This window comes from Tamandua tetradactyla, chromosome 7 (assembly GCF_023851605.1).
Source record: "Tamandua tetradactyla isolate mTamTet1 chromosome 7, mTamTet1.pri, whole genome shotgun sequence".
In the NCBI taxonomy this organism is placed as follows: domain Eukaryota; kingdom Metazoa; phylum Chordata; class Mammalia; order Pilosa; family Myrmecophagidae; genus Tamandua; species Tamandua tetradactyla.
Window position 1 is genome coordinate 65,877,133 of NC_135333.1, and position 22,647 is coordinate 65,899,779.

The 22,647-nt window shown below is 44.9% G+C and overlaps 1 protein-coding gene across 3 annotated transcripts in view; it reads right to left on the reverse strand.

Annotated features, from left to right (window-relative positions):
* The window catches only part of CRACR2A (calcium release activated channel regulator 2A), a 131,814-nt gene that overhangs the window by 26,993 nt on the left and 82,174 nt on the right, over positions 1–22,647 (reverse strand). For all 3 annotated transcript variants that reach the window (XM_077169715.1, XM_077169717.1, XM_077169716.1), the window contains 5 exons: positions 20,342–20,432; positions 17,275–17,370; positions 15,261–15,448; positions 5,527–5,598; positions 1,188–1,233 (listed from right to left, as the gene is read on the reverse strand). In XM_077169715.1, the coding sequence (XP_077025830.1) occupies positions 1,188–1,233; positions 5,527–5,598; positions 15,261–15,448; positions 17,275–17,370; positions 20,342–20,432 (493 nt within the window). The remainder of the gene's footprint in view (positions 1–1,187; positions 1,234–5,526; positions 5,599–15,260; positions 15,449–17,274; positions 17,371–20,341; positions 20,433–22,647) is intronic.

Sequence of the window (22,647 nt, forward strand, 5' to 3'; positions counted from 1 at the left end):
ATTCCATTCCCCTGTCAAAGCAAAATGAGTTTGGCAGGTAAAGGGAGGCAAGGCCGAGGGATTAGGGTGACATTTTGGTTGGAAATTTTCAAATAAATTCAGTGTTACTTGTAAAACAATTATAAGCATTATCATCATCAAACAAACATGTGTAGGCTAAGCCTCACATTAAGAGCAGATATAGGTGGGCGGCAGAAACGTTTGCTGCCAGTCGGTGATATAAGAGAAACGGTGGGTTAGCAAGGTCCCGCAGGGGTTTGCAGCCGTGAACCAAGTCGGACTTAATTCAAGGCCTTATGCGCGACAGCTAAATTTCCAGTGCACACCATCCTTCTCTTCCTCAGAGTTTTTCTCCAAAATCCCTATAACATAGAGGTTATAAAAAGGTAACACTGTCTTATGTGACAGTCAGAGTTATGGTCCAAGAAGGCTAATGACTTGCCCAAGGACACACATGAAATTCATGATATGATAATCCTGATAATTAAGAAGTCACATCAATAACCTGCTCCCCCACCCCACCCCCCCCCGCTCCATTTTTCTTCCCTTTAGGACACCCAACAGCTACTGTCTAAAGGAGTGGGGGGAGATCATAAAGCCAAGATTTTGTTTAATGCAGCCCCAAAGTAAAGATCTTTAAATAAATATAGGAGTTTTGACTTGTGGGAAAGTGGATAAGCATGACGATCAAGTATGGAGGGTAATGGTCCCCAGAGCAAAAACTGTACATAACATCCACTATGTAAATGGCAAAAAATAGATTTTTAATTTGTTCAATGACAGTTTAAAAACGCAAAATTTTCATCAAGACATGCAGATTTAAATGAAGAAAAAAACATGAGCATTTTGGGTTAAAACTGATAATGCCATTTCAACTGCGCCATCTCATGGATAGAACAATCATTTCTACATCCAAGAAATGCATGACCATCCCAAATATTTCAGTCTTGTTATGCCAAAAGAAAGTGTGTTTCTTCATGGAAAATTAATAATACACAATTACTCTCTAGGCTACCTTGCATTTTTGTTATTTTCAAAAAAATCTTATGCCATCGTCCTCCCCACACAGAAAGGATAGACAGGACCCAAGTCGCAGGACATTCTCAGGCCAATCCCAGCACATACTCTGCTCCCACTTGGTCCCCAATCCTTGCATATTCCTAAAAAGGGAGCATTAGGCCAATTACCTGGAAACATATGTCCCGTTCATCCCGGAGGTGCTTGTTCCTTTCCCTTTGGATAAACAAAGGAAAACAAATTCAAATGGAATTGGTCCTTGACTAATCCATAGCAGCTGGTTGGCCAGTCTGAAGGGTCCAGGGTAAGGACCAGGGTGGAAGGTTAAGGGAGGTGTGCAATCTCTTCTCTTGGGGATAGCGGTTGATGGCAGAGGGTAGTTAGTATGAGGACCAGCTGGGAGGCAGGGGACAGACAAAACAATCCGATACCCTCAGTCCTTCAGAATCCTGCACGGTCTCTCCTGTCACTAGGGTAGCCTCTTCCCAAGGGTGTCGAGGGAGTTCCAGCTCTAACTGTAAACTGGTTATTGGGTGAATTGCTGTCACTGTCTTTGAAGCATCCATCCACCCATTCATTTATTCATTCAATCACGCATTCAACAGATGTCTCCTGAGCACACCTGCATTCAACAGTGTTCTAGGTATCAGAGTGACAAGAATGGACAAAACAGGAAGTTCCTGCTCTTGAGGTATTTGTATTTTCATGAGGAGATAATTGCTATTGAGAAAAATAAAGCAGGGAAGTGGGACCAGGAGCACCAGAAGGTGGAATGGTGTTTTAAATAGAGTGGCCAGGGAGGTCCCACCCATAAGACGGCATCTGAGACTTGACAGTGGAAGGAGCAGCTATGCAGGTACCAGGCAGAAGAAACCACAGGGCAAAGCCTTGAGCTGGAATGAGCCTGGTATGTGTAAGGAGTAGGAAAGAGGTCAGCAGGGGATGTAGAGGAGCAGGGGATGAGGACAGAGACGCACTGCAGGGCGGAGAGGGGAGGGCGGGACGGAGAATTGACCACTCAGGGCCATGCACACCACTGTGAGAAATTTGACTTTTACTCCAAATGTGATATGGAACTGTTGTGGGGTTTTGACAGAGGATGTCATGATCTGACTCAAGTTTTAAAAGGATCCCCTCTGGATGCTGTGCTGAAAATAGATTGCTGAGAGGCAAGGGTGGGGCCCTAAGAATTGACTAATATTTTTAGCAAAGTGGAGGTCACTGGTGACCCAGACAGGAGCTGCTGCAGTGGAACAGTGGTGGAGAAAGCCTGCCTGGGTCGAGAATGTGAGAAAAGGAAATGGAGATGGTGCCTCTAAGGAACTCCTGAGAAGATTTCTTCTAAAGGGACTAAAGAAATGGAAAGCAGCTGGATGGGGAAATGAGAACAAGTGTACTGGATAACAAATATTAAAGTACATCTCTCCAAAAGAGGAAAAAAAGTGACAATGGAGGAGAGAGAGAACAAATGCTGGAATAAGGCCCTTAAGGAAGTAGGAAAGGATGGGATCCAATTCTGGACCCCATGCATGTTGGGGGTGGGATGGTGGCCTTCAGGAGGAGCAAGGGAGTACATCCACCAGGACAAAAGAGAGGCAGTGGTGTGGGGACAGACAGCGCAGGGTGGGGGGTGAGGGGCATTCTCTTGTGATATTCTGAATGTTTCCACAAAATAAGGATTTGAGCCTGAAGATGAGAAAGGAGGTATTGGGGGTTTAATGTGGCAGCAGAGTGCCTCCAAAACTGTGGGACAATTAATCTCAGTTGTTTAAGCCACCTGTGTGTAGCCTTCGTCCTAGTGGCCTTGGGAACCAAGACCACAGAGTGCACTTGAGCCTAACGGTCAAGAATTTTATTTACTGCGGAAGGGGAAGAGAGAGCCTAGCAGTGATCCACTCTCACGATTATACTGTGGCCATTTTTGGGGTACTTATAAGGAGCTAGGCCCTTTGCAAAGTGCTTTTTCCATACTATAGGACTAGATTTTAGGCAGGTCTGAGCAACTGACCTCCAGTGCCCCCAGTCTTGCAGAAAACACTTAGGAATGTGCAGGAGTTATTTTAAACCAGTCACCTGAACGAGGTGAGCAGGCAGGCACACTGCAGGGTCTTCAGTACAAGTCAGGAGACATGAGGAGGGCATTAAAAAGAGACCCAAGAATGGCAAAGTGAGCTTCTAATGCCAGAAGGACCCTCACTCTGTGTGGGCTTCACATTAATAGTCTTGGACATGGGTGAGGGCTTTGGGAGACCTGGGTAACCACACTTTGGGAGGATGCTGTGTTGTTTCTTGCTTTGTGTAGCATAGTCATCTCTATACAGATGATTTAGTATTTAAAGAAATGCTCTACTTTTAAAATGCATCTGCTTTCACTCACATCATTGCCCTGTTGTGATTCCTACTCACATATATCATCTAGTTCTCAAAAGAAGCCCATGAGCTAGGCACAAAAAGCTAAGACTTGAATTTAGTTTGAGGTCAGTTAATCCAATCACCCAAAGTTGGACAAGCTACTGAAAGGCAGCACTAGGATGGTGGACCAGATTCAGCTCCAAAATTCATATTCCTGATCAAGGATCCCGAAATTGCCCCCAATTGTATTAGGATCGTAGTTCCTGTTGGGGACTGAATCATGTCTCCCACAAAAGACATGTTCAGGTCTTCATTCACGTTCCTGTGGGTGTGATCCCATTATAGATAGGGCCTTTGAAGACGCTGTTATTAACATGTGGCCAACTGAAGGAGGGTGGGCTTTAATCCAATGGCTGAAGCCCTCAGAAGCTAAGGAAATTGGATAAGGAAGTGGAAGTCAGAAGTCAGTGGAAGCCAGAGAATGAAGCAGATCGCATGTGACGGAGGTGGGGATGCAAGCCAAGGAGCCCCAAGGACTGCAGTAAGCCAGCACCGGGATGCTAAGACTTCAGGAGAGGCAAGGTCTGTCAAGACCTTGATTTTGGACTTCTTGCCTCCAAAACTGTGGGACAGTTAATCTCAGTTGTTTAAGCCACCTGTGTGTAGCCTTCGTCCTAGCGGCCTTGGGGAACCAAGACAATCCCCCTCCTCACCCTATTAAATCCTGGCCAGTGTCCCAGTCCCACCACCAGCCTCCACACACCTCCATACTCCCACTGTCCTGGGCATTATCTCTCTCCTTGATTCCTATTTCTCACTGCCCTCACATCTGGGTTTGCATCAGCTGACAGAATTAAAGCTGGTAACCATGGAGTAAGGAGAGAGGCTTCAGGGCTGTGACCACATGAATGCTAGCCTCCATTGAAAAGACCATAAGTATTGTAGAGCGCTGCCTTGTCATTCTTCCCTGCTCATTTGCTTTGAATCTGCCCTTTTACATCTTCTAAGTACAACAGAAAAAAAAAAAAAGAAAAAGAAACAAACACTTGTCTTTGTACATCTTGTTCTCTTCCATTCACTAAAGGCTTCCTACGAATCAAGAACTCTCAAATGGATTAAAACTTGGCCATCTAAAAACGCCTTCCATCTCCCCCGTCTTTGGAGGCCTGTTTGAATTATGTGTTGAGTGGAGCAAATCTGAAATGCATCCGGTTTGAAGGACTTTTCAGTTGGGTAGCATCCTAGAAGCCAGACACAATGGCCTTAGCTTGCTTTCAAATAGAAAACAACAACAACAAAAAAAACTTCATAACAAACTCAGGAAGTGATTCAAAACCACTTGCACTTTAAAAATCAGAACCTAAGGGCCTTCTGTTTCATCACCATTGCCCAAAAAATGTTCAGCAGGCAGCAGGCACAGAAACTTAGAAACCTCGCAGACAAAATTGAAAACTCCATCTCCTCCCCACCCTCAGTACTACAGATTTATCTTTTTGGCAACATCCAGACTAAAATTATTATTTATAAATAATAATAATTATTATTTATTTATTATTATTTATAAATAATAATAATTATTATTTATTATTGGAAGGTGGAGGAAACTCCTTTCTTATTCATTCGACAAACATTAATGGAACGTGCAGAGTAAAAAGAATCAGCCAGATCTGGTTCTGAATTCTGCCTCTGCCAATGAAGTGCTGAGCCACTTTTGGTAAATTATTTAAATTATCTAATATCAGTTTCCTCATCTGTTGACTCATATCGATAATGTCCTTACTGCCTAACAGTTTTGTTGAAGGTGAAAGAGTTACTAATAATAGATCTGATAAAGATAAGATACTCAATAAATTTAACTCCCCCCTTACTTGTGCTAGCAGCATGCAAGGTGCTGCAGAGACACAAGGAGGAAGGAGGCAGAGCCTACCCACAAAGAGATGCAAACTGGAGAGGGGAGAGGACTTGTGTGGACAACTCAAATGAAGCAGGGTGGGTGGCACCAGCTGTCCCAACAACCTGTCAGGGATGAGGAGAAGGAGGGCGCTGTCTTAGAAGTGATGTTTCTAAAAGGTGGGCAGGAAAGACACTCTCAGACTGGGCCTCTCATCGGGGGTTGTCGGGGATGTACCCCCAGGAACACTTCTGGGGCTGACGCACCTCAGGAAATCCAGCTGCTTCAGGAGCCCCGACTTCTCCCGCTGCAGGCTCTCTGTCACGCGGTACACTTCCCTGGGGAGGAGGCAAATGCAGGGGGGTGTGAGTGATGGTTCTCGGGAGGTGGCTACCAGGGCAGGCGATGCTGCGCTCAAGGGAGACACCCCTGGCTGTTACGTGGGAAACAAGCAGGCAATGCCCTGAATGGGGTCAGAGGGGATTCGAGGGATACTGGCCATCCTGGAGAAAGCACCTGCTCTGTGCGGGGCATTCCTACCCGTTGCCTCACTGAATCATCATGGACGCCGCCTTTGGAAGGCGAAGTGATCTCCATGTTAGAGACACTGACAGTGAAGGAGGTTCAGTACCTTCCCCACGGTCACACACAGAATCCATGACTGAACCAGTGTTCCAACTAGACATCCTACCCAAACCCTGCCCCTGCCCCAACCTCTTCACCCAGCCACCCTGGGAATGTGAGCAGATTATCACTCTGCTTTTTTCCCAGGCTCCAAACAATCCTGCCATACCCTAACTTCAGAAGAATTAAAATATTTCCTCCAGCCCAATCATGATGAGTATTAGCAGAGCTTGTAAATTTCTTCCCCTAGAGGCTGGCTTAGTTTAGTTTTCAGGGCCACTGAAGGAATATTTCTCCCTTCCTCACTTTCCTGTTAGTCCCCAATCTGTTCCCAGATATCTGGAATTTCCACTGTTGGGCATTCATTTCTTTGGCTGAGGATTTCTTATCTCCAGGTACAACATAGGGATTTAATATATCAGTTATGAGTCACTTACATCACAGTATGAATGTGTCAACCATATCAAGAATTTTGAGGAAAGAGAGAGAAGCTGAGAGGACATTATACAGGAAGGCTGGATGGCAGTTTAGACCCAGGGCACAGGCTGTGCCTGGTTTGTTTATAGCTGTATCCTCAGCAGTGCTGAGCATGCATTCAGGTGTGGTCAAAAAATAGTTGTGGAAGAAAGAAAGGAGAGGGGAGGAAAGGAGGGAAGGGGAAAGGGAGAAGGGGAAGGGGAAAGAGAAAAGGGGAAAGGGAGGGAGAGAGAGAGGGAGGAAAGAGGAGAGGGGAGGAAAGAGGGAGGAAGAGAGGGAGAAAGGAAAGGAAGGAAGGAAGGAAGGAGGGAAGGAGGGAGAGAGAGAAGAAAGAAAAAATAGGTGAAAGGGAGAAACGAGCTGGGTAGGTATTTAGTACCACTCAGGTAAAAAGGAAAAAATAAAGCCAAAATTGGGTGACACTGGAAGCTAAACCTTGTTTACTTTCACAATTCTGCCTGGTCTAAGCAGTCTCTTACTGCTGGGCTAACCTAGAGAAATGTTTACTCCTCCTCTCCCAGCTCGGGGTCCAAATTTGCACCTTCCAAACCCCACCATGACTTGTAGTGTAGGGGCACGTTATAGGCTGATGCTGAGCCACTCACCACTGGCTGTCGGGGTGACATGACTTGTGATGTCCTGGGTTTGGCGAGGACAATGACCCCTTCGCCACTCCATCCATGTCATCACAGAGCTGGCAAAACAGTGCCACATGCTGGTCTGCAGGACTCTCCTACAACATACTCACAACCTGATTCCTTCAGAGGTATGGGATGTGCGACAGGGCACTGGAATCTTCACTTCAGACCCATCCTTTCTTTTTGCCAGTATTCCTCTGTTGACTAAGTGGGCCGAGCTGGAAAAGCCCCAATTCACCAGGGCCTGGCTTGCCAAAGAACAGCTTTTTGGGGTATGCGTGTGTAGGTGTGTATGTGTCTCTTCCCTTTACAGAATAGTTATAAAGTCAATTTACAACAATAACAGACTAAATTAAATCTTAAGCTCACTTCAGACAATCCTAATTAAGCAACAAAACTTCCCTATTTCCTACCGAGCTGCGAATCCCTAATATTTTATTACCAATTATTTTTCATTTCAACTTGAGGGAAACCAATGTATTTCTCATTATCCAAACTGGGTCCCCGAATCCCCACATAGGACTCTGCTTCAATGGGCGGCTTGTTTCCTGACGCTGTCCCTGGGAGCCAGAGATGCCCAGGGTCAGCTTTAAGGCTCCCCCACCCCAACCCAGGCCCCGCTGCTCCCCAGGGGCAGTCAGGAGCAGCTTGCCCCTGCTAACAAAACTCATGCATTGGATTTCCGGGTCAAGATGGCGGCTTAACAACATGCACGTTTTAGTTTGTGCTCCAGAACTACTAAATAACCAGAAACAGTACAGAACAGCTCCTGGGGCCACGTCAGTGACCGGACACATAGCGTACCCCAGTCTGGACCAGCTGGACCGGCTGCGAGCACCCCCTCGAACCATGAGTTCCCCAAAGCTGCGGCGGCCAGCGCCCCTCCCCCACAGGCCGCTTCCCGGAGGGGAAAGGAAAGGACTTGACCAGCAACAGGGACTGGGCACAATCAAACGCCAATTGTGGAACTAATTAACAAATTCTGACTACTAAAAACAGGCCCCCAGCTTAGGTGAACCTGATCAAAGTGGAGGTTGCTCATTTTTGCCCCAGCGCCAAGGGGGCAGGACTGACAGAAAAAGGGGATAAAAAAAAAAAAAAGAAGGAAACAGAGGTTTTTGTGGCTGTGTATCTACAAAGGCTTGACTGACTCTGGATACAGTGGAAGGACTTTTCAGGCTGCAACTGCCCCAGGCATAGGCAGAAGTGAGCTCTTTTGGGAGCTTGTCTGGAGCCTCTGCCTTCCCCAGGGGAGGGGTGGAGCCCAACTCAGGTGGAATCCCTCCATCAAGGAATTCAGACACCAGGGCTTGGTAATTTGAAGCCATTAAAACCAGCCTACAACCTCTCCTCTGTCTCCACCCCGCCCCCAGCAGGGAGAGTCTGCCAAAGTTAAAGGTACCGCATCATCTTATGCTGGTGGGACCTGTAGTCAGACAAGCACCACATACTAGGCAGGATAAGAAAAATAGAGTCCAGAGACTTCGCAGGAAAGTCTTTCAACCTGCTGGGTCTCACCCTCAGGGAAAACTGACACAGGTGACTCTTTCCTCCGATAGGAAGCCAGTTTGGTCTGGGAAAATCTGGCTGGGGTCTATAATACCTAAGTAGACCCTCCTAAGTGTGTGTGGGGGGGAAGGCACCACACAAGCAGGTCAAGAAACAAGAAAACAAGAACTGAAAAATTCTCCTCTGTTAAACAAAACTTAAGCTAAAGGTTCAGATAAAGCTGAACAGAATGTCAAAGAACAGATAGACAACAAATTCATCCAGCAAGAAAACCCTAGATAAAAGAAGTGAAAGCAATCTCCAGAATAAACTAATTAAGGTAATTAAATGCCTAGACAACAGCAAAAAATAACAAATCACACTAGGAAAATTGAAGATATGGCCCAGTCAAAGGAACAAACCAACAATTCAAATGACACACAGGAGCTGAAACAATTAATTCAGAATGTACAAACAGACATGGAAAACCTCATCAGAAACCAAATCAATGAATTGAGGGAGGATATAAAGAAGGTAAGGAAAGAACAAAAAGAAGAAACTGAAAGTCTGAAAAAACAAATCACAGAACTTATGGGAATGAAAGACACAGTAGAAGAGATGAAAAAAAACAATGGAAACCTACAATGGTAGATTTCGAGAGACAGATCATAGGATTTCAAAACTGGAGGATGGAACATCTGAAATCCGACAAGAAACAGAAACTATAGGAAAAAAATGGAAAAATATGAGCAGGGACTCAGGGAATTGAAAGACAATATGAAGCGCATGAATATACGTGTTGTGGGTGTCCCGGAAGGAGAAGAGAAGGGAAAAGGAGGAGAAAAACTAATGGAGGAAATTATCACTGAAAATTTCCCAACTCTTATGAAAGACTTAAAATTACAGATCCAAGAAGTGCAGCGTACCCCAAAGAGAATAGATCCAAATAGACATACTCCAAGACATTTAATAATCAGAATGTCAGAGGTCAAAGAGAAAGAGAGGATCTTGAAAGCAGCAAGAGAAAAGCAATCCATCACATACAAGGGAAGCCCAATAAGACTATGTGCAGATCTCTAAGCAGAAACCACGGAGGCGAGAAGACAGTGGGATAATATATTTAAATTATTAAAAGAGAAAAACTGCCAACCAAGAATTCTATATCCAGCAAAACTGTCCTTCAAAAATGAGGGAGAAATTAAAACATTTTCAGACAAAAAATCACTGAGAGAATTTGTGACCAAGAGACCAGCTCTGCAAGAAATACTAAAGGGTATACTAGAGACAGATACGAAGACAGAAGAGAGAGGTGTGGAGAAGAGTGTAGAAAGGAAGACTATGAGTAAAGGTAAAAAGAAGGAAAATTAGATATGACATATAAAATCCAGAAGGCAAAATAGTAGAAGAAAGTACTACCCATGCAGTAATAACACTGAATGTTAATGGATTAAACTCTCCAATCAAAAGACATAGTCTGGCAGAATGGATTAAAAAACAGGACCCATCTATATGCTGTCTCTACTCAAAGGACACGAGGCCAAGGACACAAATGGACATTTACACACCAATGTTTATAGCAGCATTATTAACAATTACCAAGAGATGGAAACAGCCAAAATGTCCATCAACAGACAGTTGACTAAACAAACTGTGACATTTACATAAGATGGAATATTATGCAACTGTAAGACAGAATAAAGTTATGAAGTATGTAACAACATGAACGGACCTTAAGGACATTATGCTGAGTGTGATTAGCCAGACACAAAAGGACAAATACTGTATGGTCTCACTGATATGAACTGACATTAGTGAATAAACTTGGAATATTTCCTTGGTAACAGAGACCATCAGGAGACAGAAATAGGGTGAGATATTGGGTAATTGGAGCTGAAGGGATACAGATTGTGCAACAGGACTGAATATAAAAACTCAGAAATGGACAGCACAATACTACCTAACTGTAATGTAATTATGTTAAAACACTGAATGAAGCTGCATGTGAGAATGATAGAGGGAGGAGGGCTGGGGATATAAATGAAATCAGAAAGAAAGATAGATGGTAAAGATCGAGATGGTATAATCTAGGAATGCCTAGAGTGTATAATAATAGTGACTAAATGTACAAATTTTAAAAATGTTTTTGCATGAGGAAGAACAAAGGAATGTCATTATTGCAGGGTGCTGAAAATAGATGATAATACTTTACAATGTCACCTTATGTGTGAGACTAAAGCAAAAAATGTTTATTTGTTACAAAATTTATATTTTGACTAGAGCATTTCCTAATATAACTCATGTAGATAGTTTGATTGAATGTCATAAGTACTTGGAATCTCAGGTGGGACATGAGATTTTGTTGGTTTATCGAGAGTGATGCCCCGATGAATCCCAGAGTGATTTGATCAGTGACTGGAAAATTATTTGCAAGCCCCCTTCGGGGAATGGTAAGAGTGGGGAGAAATTCAACTTCCCCAAGTTGAATTCTTGATATTCTCACAAGCAGTGTGGACAACCAAAGCTATAGGCTGAGCCCCCAGTCTTGGGGTTTGTTCATATGAAACAACCCCACAAAGGATAGGTCAAGTCTACTTAAAATTTAGGCCCAAGAGTCACCCCCAAGAGAGCCTCTTTTGTTGCTCAGATGTGGCCTCTCTCTCCAGCCAACATGACGAGCAGTCTCACCACCCTCCCCCTCTCTGCGTGGGACATGACTCCCAGGGGTGTGGACCTTCCTGGCAACGTGGGACAGAGATCCTGGAATGAGCTGAGACTCAGCATCAAGGGACTGAGAAAAACCCTAGAATGAGCTGAGAATTAACATCAAGGGATTGAGAGAACCTTCTCGACCAAAGGGGGAAGAGTGAAATGAGACTAAATGTCAATGGCTTAGAGATTCCAAACAGAGTTGAGAGGTTATCCTGGAGGTTATTCTTATGCATTAAGTAGATATCACCTTGTTGTTCAAGATGTAGCGGAGAGGCTGGAAGGAACTGCCTGAAAATGTAGAGCTGTGTTCCAGTAGCCATGTTTCCTGATGATGATTGAACAATGATATAGCTTTCACAATGAGACTCTGTGAATGTGAAAACCTTGTGTCTGAGGCTCCTTTTAGCTACTATATCAACAGAAGAGTAGAACATATGGAACAAAAATAAATAATAGGGGGGAACAAATGTTAAAATAAATTTAGTTTGAAATGCTAGTGGTAAATGAAAGCGAGGGGTAAGGGGTATGGTATGTATAATTTTTTTTTCTCTGTTATCGTTTTATTTCTTTTTCTGTTGTCTTTTGATTTCTTTTTCTAAATCGATGCAAATGTTCTAAGAAATGATGAATATGCAACTATGTGATGATATTAAGAATTACTGATTGTACATATAGAATGGAATGATATCTTAATGTTTTGTTTGTTAATTTTTTTTAATAAAAAAAGTTAAAAAAAAATATCATGTATTGGAGACCTAAGGTCTGGTTGTCACAGAATGTGTGACTGTGAGTAACCAGTTCCTAAACCACAGGGCTTTCTGGGTCTTTTCTGACCTTGTCTACATGGCACTGAACCCACCACTGGAGCTGTATGAACACACACACACACACACACACACACAAACAGGCATTTTTTTATGTATGTATATATATATGCCAATACATATGTATATAAATGCATATATTTGCATAAGCAAATACATATATTCAGTACTATATTTTTTGTGTTGACAAAAAGGAAGTCATCTCTAAGGAAAAAAAAAGGCACCTGGATATCTGATTAAATGACCTTTAAAATAAAGATCTAACCCAGAGATTCTGAAAGTCCATAACCAGGTAATATGTGAACAGAAAGGTAAAGAGTCTGCCATATTTTATAGTAGTAATTGGCAAGAAGTCTATAGTTAGTTGTCTTTAGGGAACTGCTGCTGTTTTTGTTTTTAGGAGAGGGATGGGACATGGAACACTCTCTAAATATATTAAATGAAAAATACAAGGCAAATGTGGAGCAGCGCGCCTAGTCTGCTACTATTTTTTTAAAGGAAAATGGTTTGTGTGTGTGTGTGTACATGAACTTGATTATATATAGAATGTTCCTGGAAAGATACACAAGAATTTTTTTTGGTGGCCTTTTGGCTGCTGGGCTGTGGGCACTATGGGGAGAGGGGGGATCTTTCCCGAGTGTACGTTCTTTTGTACTTTTTGAATATTGTACCTTGTCAAAAATTCCCTACTCAAAATAAAAGTTAATTTAAAAATAAACAGAAAAGATGGAAATTTAGGTTGTACATATGTTACTAGAATAAAATTTTTTTTCTTTAAATCCATGGAACTGCACAATACAGTGAGCCCTAAGTTAAACCATGGACTATAGTTAATGGTACAATTATAAACATCTGCTGTTATCAGTTGCAACAAATGATCACACCAATGCAAGGTGTTAATAATAGGGTGGTATATGGGCATCCTGTACTTTATGCATGATTGTTCTAGAAACCTACAACTTCTCTAATAAATAATTTCTAAAAAATAATACAGATAGTTGCTTTTTGGCAGACCATCTTTGTATTATCTCTTCTTGCCTGATACTTCTTTCTTTATCTCATTTTATAATCTAGTTCTCTTTCCTTAAGTATCTTCAGAGAACAGGGAAATTAATCTTGCCCATTCAGAATTCTAGCTTTCCTGAAAGTGACTAAATCTGTTAACCTCCAAACTCCCCTCTCCCTGCTGCTCCTCTGCAGAATCAGGCAGCAAAATATTGAAGAAGGAAGCAAGCAGAACTAAGAATATCAGCAGAACTAGGCTCTTTTTTCCCTGTTTTCTGGTACTAACTATCTGTGTGGCTTTGGGTCAATCATTACACCTCTCTGAGCCTCAGTTTCTCCATTTACAAAATGAAGGAGCTGGAATAGAGCATTAAGGTCCTGAAATTACCATTGGTATGTGAGTCTGTTCTACAGAGAACACAATCAGCCAAAAGTTTCCTTGTGTGTCCCTCCTGACTTCCCTAGCAAGACATACTCTCCTGGGCTCCAGCCTGCTTTCCAGCTGCACAAGACCCTGCAAGCTCCTGGGAAACAAGCTGTGTAGGTTCTGGAATCATGTTCCTCCCCTCTTCCTAACACTCCATCCCTCTTCTCAATTCGCAGCCTCCAGAGAACATGTCTCTGATTTGGCTAATTAAGATAAGACTTCAGAAAGATTTTAATCCTCATGCTGTGATAGGATGCTTCAGGACTGGGTGTTTATTTCCATTTGCCGTTCTAATGCTCGCACCTTCAGATGTCTGTTGCTTTGGGAACCTGATTGAATTTTAAGAGCCTGAATCTTTAATTCTGTTCGCAAAGTTAAACGCCTGTGTCTTGTTGACCTGCTCTCGATGAGCAGGAACTGATTGCACTTGTTTAGAATGAAATACACTGTCCTTCCACAACTGGTCATCCAAGAACTGAGATGGAGGGGTTTTGTTGTTTTAAGTCAGCTGCCGGGAAGTATTTCACTTTTTTAAACTTGAGCGATCTTAACACACTTCCTGCTTCTCACCCCAGGCACTCAGTACAGGACACCACACACGAGCCAGGTTGGTAGAACAGTTGGCTTTATGCCTAAGAGAAAACTTTGTCAGCAGTCACACAGGATGAGGGTACCTACTCTTGAACAGAGGGGGTTAACACACTTAAAGAATGGAGTACTAGTAAGTAATATAGCCTTTTTCTCTGAAAGCAAATTTTCCCTAATACCTAGACTAGGACAGGACACAAAATTATATTTTGCCGAATGAATGAATGAATGGGTATGTGAATGAGTGAATGAGCCAGTCCTACTCTTATACAAATATTTCCTTATTCACTGAGGTGGGGGGGAGTCAGCAAGATGTGTCTAACACTTAGCATCTTGGGACAATAACATCAAACCTCTGCATCTCAGTTTCCTCATCCATTAGTTGGAGTTGACAACAACTGAACCTGCCACACTGGAATGCCGTGACACTCAAGTGAGATGATAATGTATGTTGAATGTCCAACCCAGTATCTGGCACTGTTTCAGTAAATGTTTGCTAAATGAGTAAGTATATGAATATATGAATACATGACTGAATAAATAAGTCAAGTTCCTCTTTGGGGCTCTGACTGGAATTGTTCTCAAAACCCAATGTTTCCAAGCTGAGCTCAATGACCGATTCCTCAGTGATTCCAACTTAAGGTGCAGACCTGACCCTAGATTCATCCTTTGTCTCTGTGCAGCAAGCTGGACCCAATCCTAGACCCCAAAAAACTGTTCTTTGTCAAGCCAGGCCCTGGTGAGCTGGGGGTTTTCCAACTGGGCCCACAGAGTCAACAGAGGAATACTGGCAAAAAGAAAGGATGGGTCTGAAATGAAGATTCCAGTGCCCTGTCGCACATCCCATCCCATTCCATGCTCTGAAGTCCTCCCTGTTTCTCTGTAGTCCACCAAGGCCTCCAGGTCTCTCAACTCTGACAATCCTAAGTGCTCTGTCCACTCATCTCAGCATCTGCTCACACTGCCTTATATTTGTTGGTGGAATAACATGTCTTTCTAATCATATAATTAGTTTTCCCAGACAGGGGTTGAATCTTTAACGTTAATCCTATGCAAGGCACAGCACAGTACCTACCGGTCTATTTAGTAGTCTCAGAAAGCAGGGAGCCCAAAGCTTCATTTCATAGGTGACGAGACATCTCTGGGAGGGAAGGTGACATGCGGACAGCAGGGGAGGGAGCTGGAGGATGGCAACAGAGGCATACAAAAGCCAGACTCACATCTCCTTCTCCTGGTGCAGCTTGCAGGCCTCTTGCTGGAGGCTCTCCAGCTGCTGCTGAGCATCCTGCAGTTCGCGGGAGGTCCGCTCCAGCTCCTGGGCCAGCTCCTGGTTGGTGAGTCTCAGCTTGGTATTCTCAGCCTTGGTTTCATGCTTGTCATTGTGCAGGGCTGTGCACTGGCCTTCCAGCTGGAAAGGAGGGCAGGGACCAGCAACCACCATCATGAGGCTGGCCTGCCTGGGCCTCACCTTTGCTTTTCCCACTCGATGGGTAGGAAACCCAACTGCCCTCAAGCCTCAGTCAGCAGGAGAGAGGGTGCTTGCTGAGAACATCTCGTCTCTCTCCTGTCTCCAAGCGGGATTACTCAACATTCCAAGGAGAGTTGCACCCATTCATAAAGACCACCAGGGAAGGAAATTCCACAATCCATCTCTATTTCTCATTCCACAGCCTGAAAGCTCTTGACAGCTAACCCAAATCCCTCTTGCTGTCCTTTACGCCAACTTCTTTTCATTGGCCCTCAGTGGAGATGGAGAACATCTGAGTGGCATGCTTCATAAAACCATCCTTTCCAATTTTGAATACAGACGATAAATCTATTTATTCTCTTTTCTTCTCTCAACTAAATAAATCTAATTCCCTTAATCTAGAGAAGCTCTGTGCAGTAGTCAGACGCCCTAGAAATTCTTAGGAAATAGCAAAACAGGTCCAACAGAACATATACCTTTTCTCATATCCCTAAAGTAACTAAAAAAAAACCCTGCATTTTTATAACTTTGGCTTTTCTTGGCTGGTGATTATACTTTGCAGAGCTTCCAACCCTCTCACCAGAGGAAGAATCAAAGCCGGGCAAATATATCATATTAAATTTAGTTTAATGAATGTGGCCAGTGAGAGGAGGAAGGAGCAACAAGGAATTTTGTGTGATTCTCAAGAGGCTCCCTTGTAATCAGGCAAGCAACCGGTAATTAAACTGAGTGGCAATCATTCATTTGAGGGATATATCTAATTGATAAGAACTTAATGCATAATAGTGAGGAGGAGACAGAGGAGCAGCAGAAGTAAGGTACAACCGTGGTGGGGAAGGGAGAATGGGAAGGCAGCTGACAGTTCCTGAATAAGGAACTTCATCTTGCTGCAGAAGGAAAGAAACCAAAACCCCCTAGCGGTTCAGTGTCTAACCTTAGCATGGGGTGTCTTCAAGCCTATTTTAATGTGTTGCTAAAAACAGTCCTCTCTATTCAAACGGAAGCAATGTGTCTGGGTCTGTCCAGGGCTGGATTCCTTCCAGCACCAGACAAAGCAAAACTGGAGGCCAGTGGTGCCTCAGCCTTCTCCCCTGTGAGCCCCTGCTTTGGAGAGGAGGCCCCTGAGCATGATATTAGTCCAGATAATCAGTCTTCCTGGTGCCACCAGCCAGGCCACAGTGGGCCTTCCCTGGACAGGGCACCATCCAGTCTGCTGCTGGAACGCCAGAGAGGAGCATCTGGTGTCAGCCTCTATCCTGCAGAGTTATGGAAACAGGTACCAAGGAGACTGAAAACCTTGTCTAGACATATGGGAAGACAGGTTTGACAGACAGATGTTTAAGATCCTCTTCCAATGGGAGGTATCCATGGCCTTCCGGTAGGGAAGGAACTGGTCTGCAGCATCCCCCCAAATATCAGTGACTTTATGTCTCTTGGATCTCAGCTTCCCCTCCTTTCTTATAAAGGATTCAGGACTCAAAGTTTCAGGATTCTGGTGACTCCTGGGTATAATTATCTGAAAATATCTGCAGATATCTCATGGGGAGTCTGGGCAAGGTTTCCAAGTTAAACACCTGGTGTTGGAGAATTAAAGGCTTTATCTTGGGGTCACCTGTGATTTCAAGTACTATCTTTTGTTCAGCTAAATGGTTCCGCTTGGTTAAAAAAAAAAAGTGCCCTTGAGTGAATGGCAGGAGAATAAGCAAGAGCCAGAGAAAGGATAGAATGATGAGCCAGGTGCTCCGAGGACACTGAGGAAAACATACCCTTTTCTGCTTCTGAACGAGCTGTTCCAGTTCCTGCTCCTTCGATAAAAGTTTCTGTTCTAGCTCCTGACTGTGGGCCTGGAATCTCTCCGTGTCCTGCCAAGCCACAAAGAGGGAGACATGCACCTGGGGAGGAGATCGTTTCCTACCCTGAATGTACTGCACAGCCTTCAGGCTGGGACCGAGGGGAGGGGACTGAAACACAAGCCTTGGGAGCAGGGCCGTCTCTTTGGACTTTGAGGCCATTCCTACAACATTCCAACATTTGTCAGTGCGAACCAAATGAGACAGAGGTAGTGGAAGTGGTGAGTCAGGCCTGATGTGCGCCCTCCACCCCCACCCCCACCCCACCGCAGGGTGTCCATGACCTTGCACCAGCCCCACCTTGAAAGAGGTAGTGGCAGTGCATTGGGGGAGCAATGAACAGGGAGAACAGGGACCCGAGTTCTAATCTCAGGCTTCAGCTTCCTCATCCATAAATTAGGGCATGGAAGGGGTGTCTGTCCACATTGGGTACTGTCATTTGACTCCTTAAATCTGCTTTGGAAACAGTGCCATTTACTTCTTTCTCTCAAGGTCTAAGTCCTCAGTCTTTCCTACCAAGCTTGAGGGGTTCCCAGGCCCTGCTCCTCGGGGCATGTTTGTTCCTACCTCAAGTCCCCTCCCCTCCTGCCCTGGAGAGGGGCTTCCCCATCAGGGATGCTGAGGCCCTAATGACACAGGTGTCAAGGGACCTGGCTGTGGGAGAAAGAGGAAAGTTCAGGCATTGTCTGGATGCGTGACACTCCAAAGAGCCAGGGGGAGACTTGGGCTCCAGCCCCGGCCTCACCCCTTAAACTTACTTCATTCTTCATGATCTCCTTTTCTTTGAACACAGAATAGAAACAAAAATACTGAACCACATCAGCTGTAGCACACCACTTGCCTGAAGGCAGATGGAAGTGCAAAATATGCAAGAAGAGAAGAAACCATGATAGACCACCCCCACCCCCACCATTACCAGCCCCACCACCACCACCACCTCACTCCCAGGGCCCCTGGCATTCCTTGTGATATGGCAGCTCTGTCTGGCTAAGGCATCTGTCATAAAGGCGCCACAACAGCAGAGTTGGGGAACACGGCAGCTCTCAGGTCAGAGGCATGGGACACCTCCATTGGAACGCTCGAGATACTTCCTTGGTTCGCCACCTGCAGATGCTGTCTGGTTACTGTCACACCGGTTAGTGGTGCTCCAGGACAGGCAGTAATCGTCCTCACCACCTCAACCCCATAAAATGGCAGAGGTGGGATGTGACCAGGCAGCTCCTGCTCTCAACATCTGTTTCCAGCGAATCCTCCTTATTCAGCCTGGCTGCTCCTTACCGGCCAGCCGTTGCCCTGTGCATAATGCTGGGGATGGACAGGGGCTCCAGCATTCCATGCTGTTGCTGCCATCCCACATGGGGCTTGTGGGGACTCTTATTGGCCCTGCTGAGACAGAGCTCTGGAGGAGGTCTATTATCCTGGAAACTTGAGTTCTAAGTGACTGTTTTCCTCATGGTCTAACAAACCAGTAATTGTAGAGTCGGAATCCAAATTCTGTGCAGAGGGTCCAACCTTTCCCAGCATGTCATAAACCTCTACACCACTGCCCTCACTCTATTAACAGGCAAAAGCTCATGGATCTAAGATGCACTGCTGAATGCATCTTAACCTTTTCCATGTTTATGCAAAAAGCAAAGATCCCTGTAGGCACTTGGTATTGAGAAGAAAGGAGGAGGGAGAGGAAGGGGATAGGTGAAGAGGTACAAAATCAAGGCCTGACCACCTTGTGTGTTACTAATTTCTTCTTGAATTTTTTTTTCCTCCAATTTCCCCTCATCCCCAACCCCATTTCTTGGCCATCCTTTGCTTCTGGAAGCATGTTTCCTTCTTTAATTAATTTGATCCAAGCAAGGGAGGCAAAATGACCCACAAGCTCGGCCCCTCTGTGCAGTATGTCACTTAAGGATAAAGGAGGTGGCTCTCCCATTGTAGGGGGAGAAAAGGGCCGCTGTTCTCAGAGAACTATGGTAGAGTCTACCAGGCGAGGAGTGCCTGGGTTCTGTCTGCCAGTGACCACTTATCTGTGCTGAAGGCCAAGGGACAGCCAAGATGTGGAAAGGGTCTAAAAAGAACAGAAGAGAAGACCTAGAAATGCTGACAAGCCTTCGGGGGCTCTGGTTGCAGACATGACTGATTCTTTCTGAGAAGTATTCAGATTTCTTCTGTTTGAACTGCATCTGTGATGGTAAATGGAGCAGTGACGTGGATAACCTAAAACTGAAAGTGAATTTGAATCAACTGCATTCAGGAACAGGGAAGGGCTTGGGACAACAGTCCATGCTAGGCACTGAGAGGCAGGGAGGCAAGAGAAGAGACCTATCAAGTGGATAATCCAGAAATGGGTAAGAGAGTTTCCTATAACTTAGTTTTATGAATGTTTCCAAAAGGAATCCCCTTCGCTCAGTAAAGGAGAGGGTTTTACCAGTCCTGGTCTCCAAGACAAACAGTAGGGCTGGTAAGTGACTGAATAAATGCCAGACAAGAGCAAAGGAGTGGAAGGAGCTGGGAAGCTGGGTGGGCCTGTGGGATGGGTCTGGGGACTGTCCATGTCAGATCCAATCCTCACGATTCCTTACTTGGTAAAACACGCACCTTCATCCTTTTATGCATTCATCTGTTCATTCATTCACCTGTCCATTCATTCATTCATTCTGCATTCATTTAACAAATATTTTTTGAGCTCCTATCAAGGTCCAGGCATGTTCTAGGTACTAAGGATACATTAGTAAGTAAAAGACCCTACTCTTGTGGCTCTTATGTGTTAGAAGGAAGAGACAGACAACAATCAATACATATAAATAAGTAAATTATATGCCATGTTTGACGGTGACAAGTGCTTTGGAGAAAGAAAAGAAAAAACACAATAAGAGGGAATCAAGAGTCCCATGTGTAGTGGCACCACAATTTCAAATTAGGGGAGGGAGTCACACTAGATGGCATTTTAACCTGTCTCCAGATCCAAGCCCGGGGAGTGGACACTCACTTTCAGGAGAAACTGCTCCTTCTCACTTTTGATTTGTTGTTCCATCTCCTCGTAGAGATGCTGGATTTCTTCATCATAAGTGGCAAGTTTCCTACAGAGATGGCAAAAGGAGAGACTGATGAAATTTGTGCCAAGAGCCCCTTATCCCTCAGAAACGACTCCTGCATTGCAGACACCAGAACCTCTGCTGAAGCCATGAGTCAGGGCAACCAAAACTGCAGATCAGATCTTCAGGATTAGCTGACCTGGCGGGGACCAGGGCACAGAGGCCCAGTAGGACCAGCCCAGGCAGTGTGCCGCAGTGGCCCAGCATCTCCCTTCTTCTGGCCATCACTCCCAGATGATCCATATTCTGCTCGGTGAAGGTTCCCTGGATCCATCTTCCTTACTCTGCTTTATTTCAGCACCAAGCTCCTTGCTGGACTCACTGTCTCCATTGCCTGCCAACCCCAAGGCCTGGTGACAGTATAAAGTTTCACTGTGCGGGTTTCCTTCCGGTTTGGTTTCTGGGTTTATCTCATTCCCTATCTGGTGTTTTCATGCTGTCGACATCGGCACTGTCAGACGCTTTCAGAGGACTCTCCTGGAAATTGTGTGAAGTGTGCGCAATCCATATTTCTCATCCAATTCTCAAAAGATTCATGGATAACAACCACACCCCCTACCACAGAGGAAAGGGGCACACCTGCCTAACCGCTGGTCCCATCTCTGGCACAGGACTGCGGGCAGAGACCATAAAGAGGGTGAGACTACTTTAAAGGCTGGCATGATAACAAAATGCCCTGTCCCCACTCTCACATTCTCACCCTACTCTGAAAAGCCCTATGGGACAGGAGGTAAGTGTCCAGTACTCTGCTCCAACACAAGGATGCAGACAAATAATGTCTGTGGGGACAAGGTCTGTGGATTAACCCCAGGAACTGGAACCTCTCTTTTCTGTTCCCTCTCTCCCAGTAATAGACCCTCCTTCTACTACCCCTCAGATTCAAACAGGAAGGTTCAGGTGTCAGCTTTTGAAGTGAGGCTGGAAGTTATCACACCAAAGCAGCAACAGTGCCAGGCAACAGTGCTAGGCAACAGTCACCAGGCCTTGGGGTTGGCAGGCAATAGAGACAGTGAGTCCAGCAAGGAGCTTGGTGTTGAAATAAAGCAGAGTAAGGAAGATGGATCCAGGGAACCTTCACTGAGCAGAATGTGGATCATCTGGGATGGCCTCTCCAATCCCCCTCCCCGCAGCCTCCCCCACCTCCCCAGGCCTCTCCTGATAAGGAGACCCTGGACCCCAGTGAACAGGCTGGGGTCGTGGCTCTCCAGGCCTGTCTTGAACATGTAACAAACACAGATGAAAAGTGCAGACTTCGATAACTGAGCAAACACTCTTGACTCTCAGTTGTAAGAGGTACTGGGAGGATTTCTGAACAAAACACGGAGGGTAAGAATGTATTTAGTCCCCTATGCCCTCTGTCATCTTTATCTGTACCTCCCATGTCCATTCAAGACTCAATCCATGTGCCAGATCTCCACGACTGCCTGAGCCTTTGCCACAGCTGGCTTCGCTGCCTCTTTGTCACTTGCTTCCTGTTAGGGAAATGATTACACCACATGCACAGATGGAGCAACTAATAAGGAGCCATTCTGGTTGCTGTCTTTTCAGTTCCACTGAAACCATAAAAATGACCCAGACAGAGAAACAGGTGTGAGTCTGCATGGTCAGGTCACTTGTACCAGGGCACTAGCAACTGAGCTCCGTTTTTCGGCTGCACGCCCAAGACCAGAGAGCCAACCTTGAGCAAGTGGGCGGGAGTGGCCTGAGGAGGAGCTCAGCAAACACAGACAGTCCGCTGTGACCTCGCAGAGCCGGGGCCTGCCTTCACAATCATGCTTGACGTCCCTGGTGTAACAATTGTCCTTTTGGCTAAGAGTACCGACTCTCTTCTCGGTAAAAGACAGATGTTTGGAACTGTTAACTTTTGTTCTCAGCTGATCTGTGACTAATCAAAAAAAAAAAGTCTTGGGTGAAAGGTAAGGAGAAGAGACTCATACTGTTGAGCAGGGACTCCTTAGGCACAGAAATTGATACCATTTGAAAGCAAAATGGTTTTCTCTTGCTCCATTAGAACCATTAGAAAGCAAAATAGCCTTCCCTTGCTCCCTGTTACTGCCATCCTGTGCTTGAAGAAACTCAGATGCTAGATGGCAAATGGTATCGAGGAAAATTTTAGACACTGAGTCCAACTATATTAACGCTAGAGAACTAATAAAGTGAGATGAGAGAAACTTAAAAATTGTTTTGGCTCTGTTAAAGC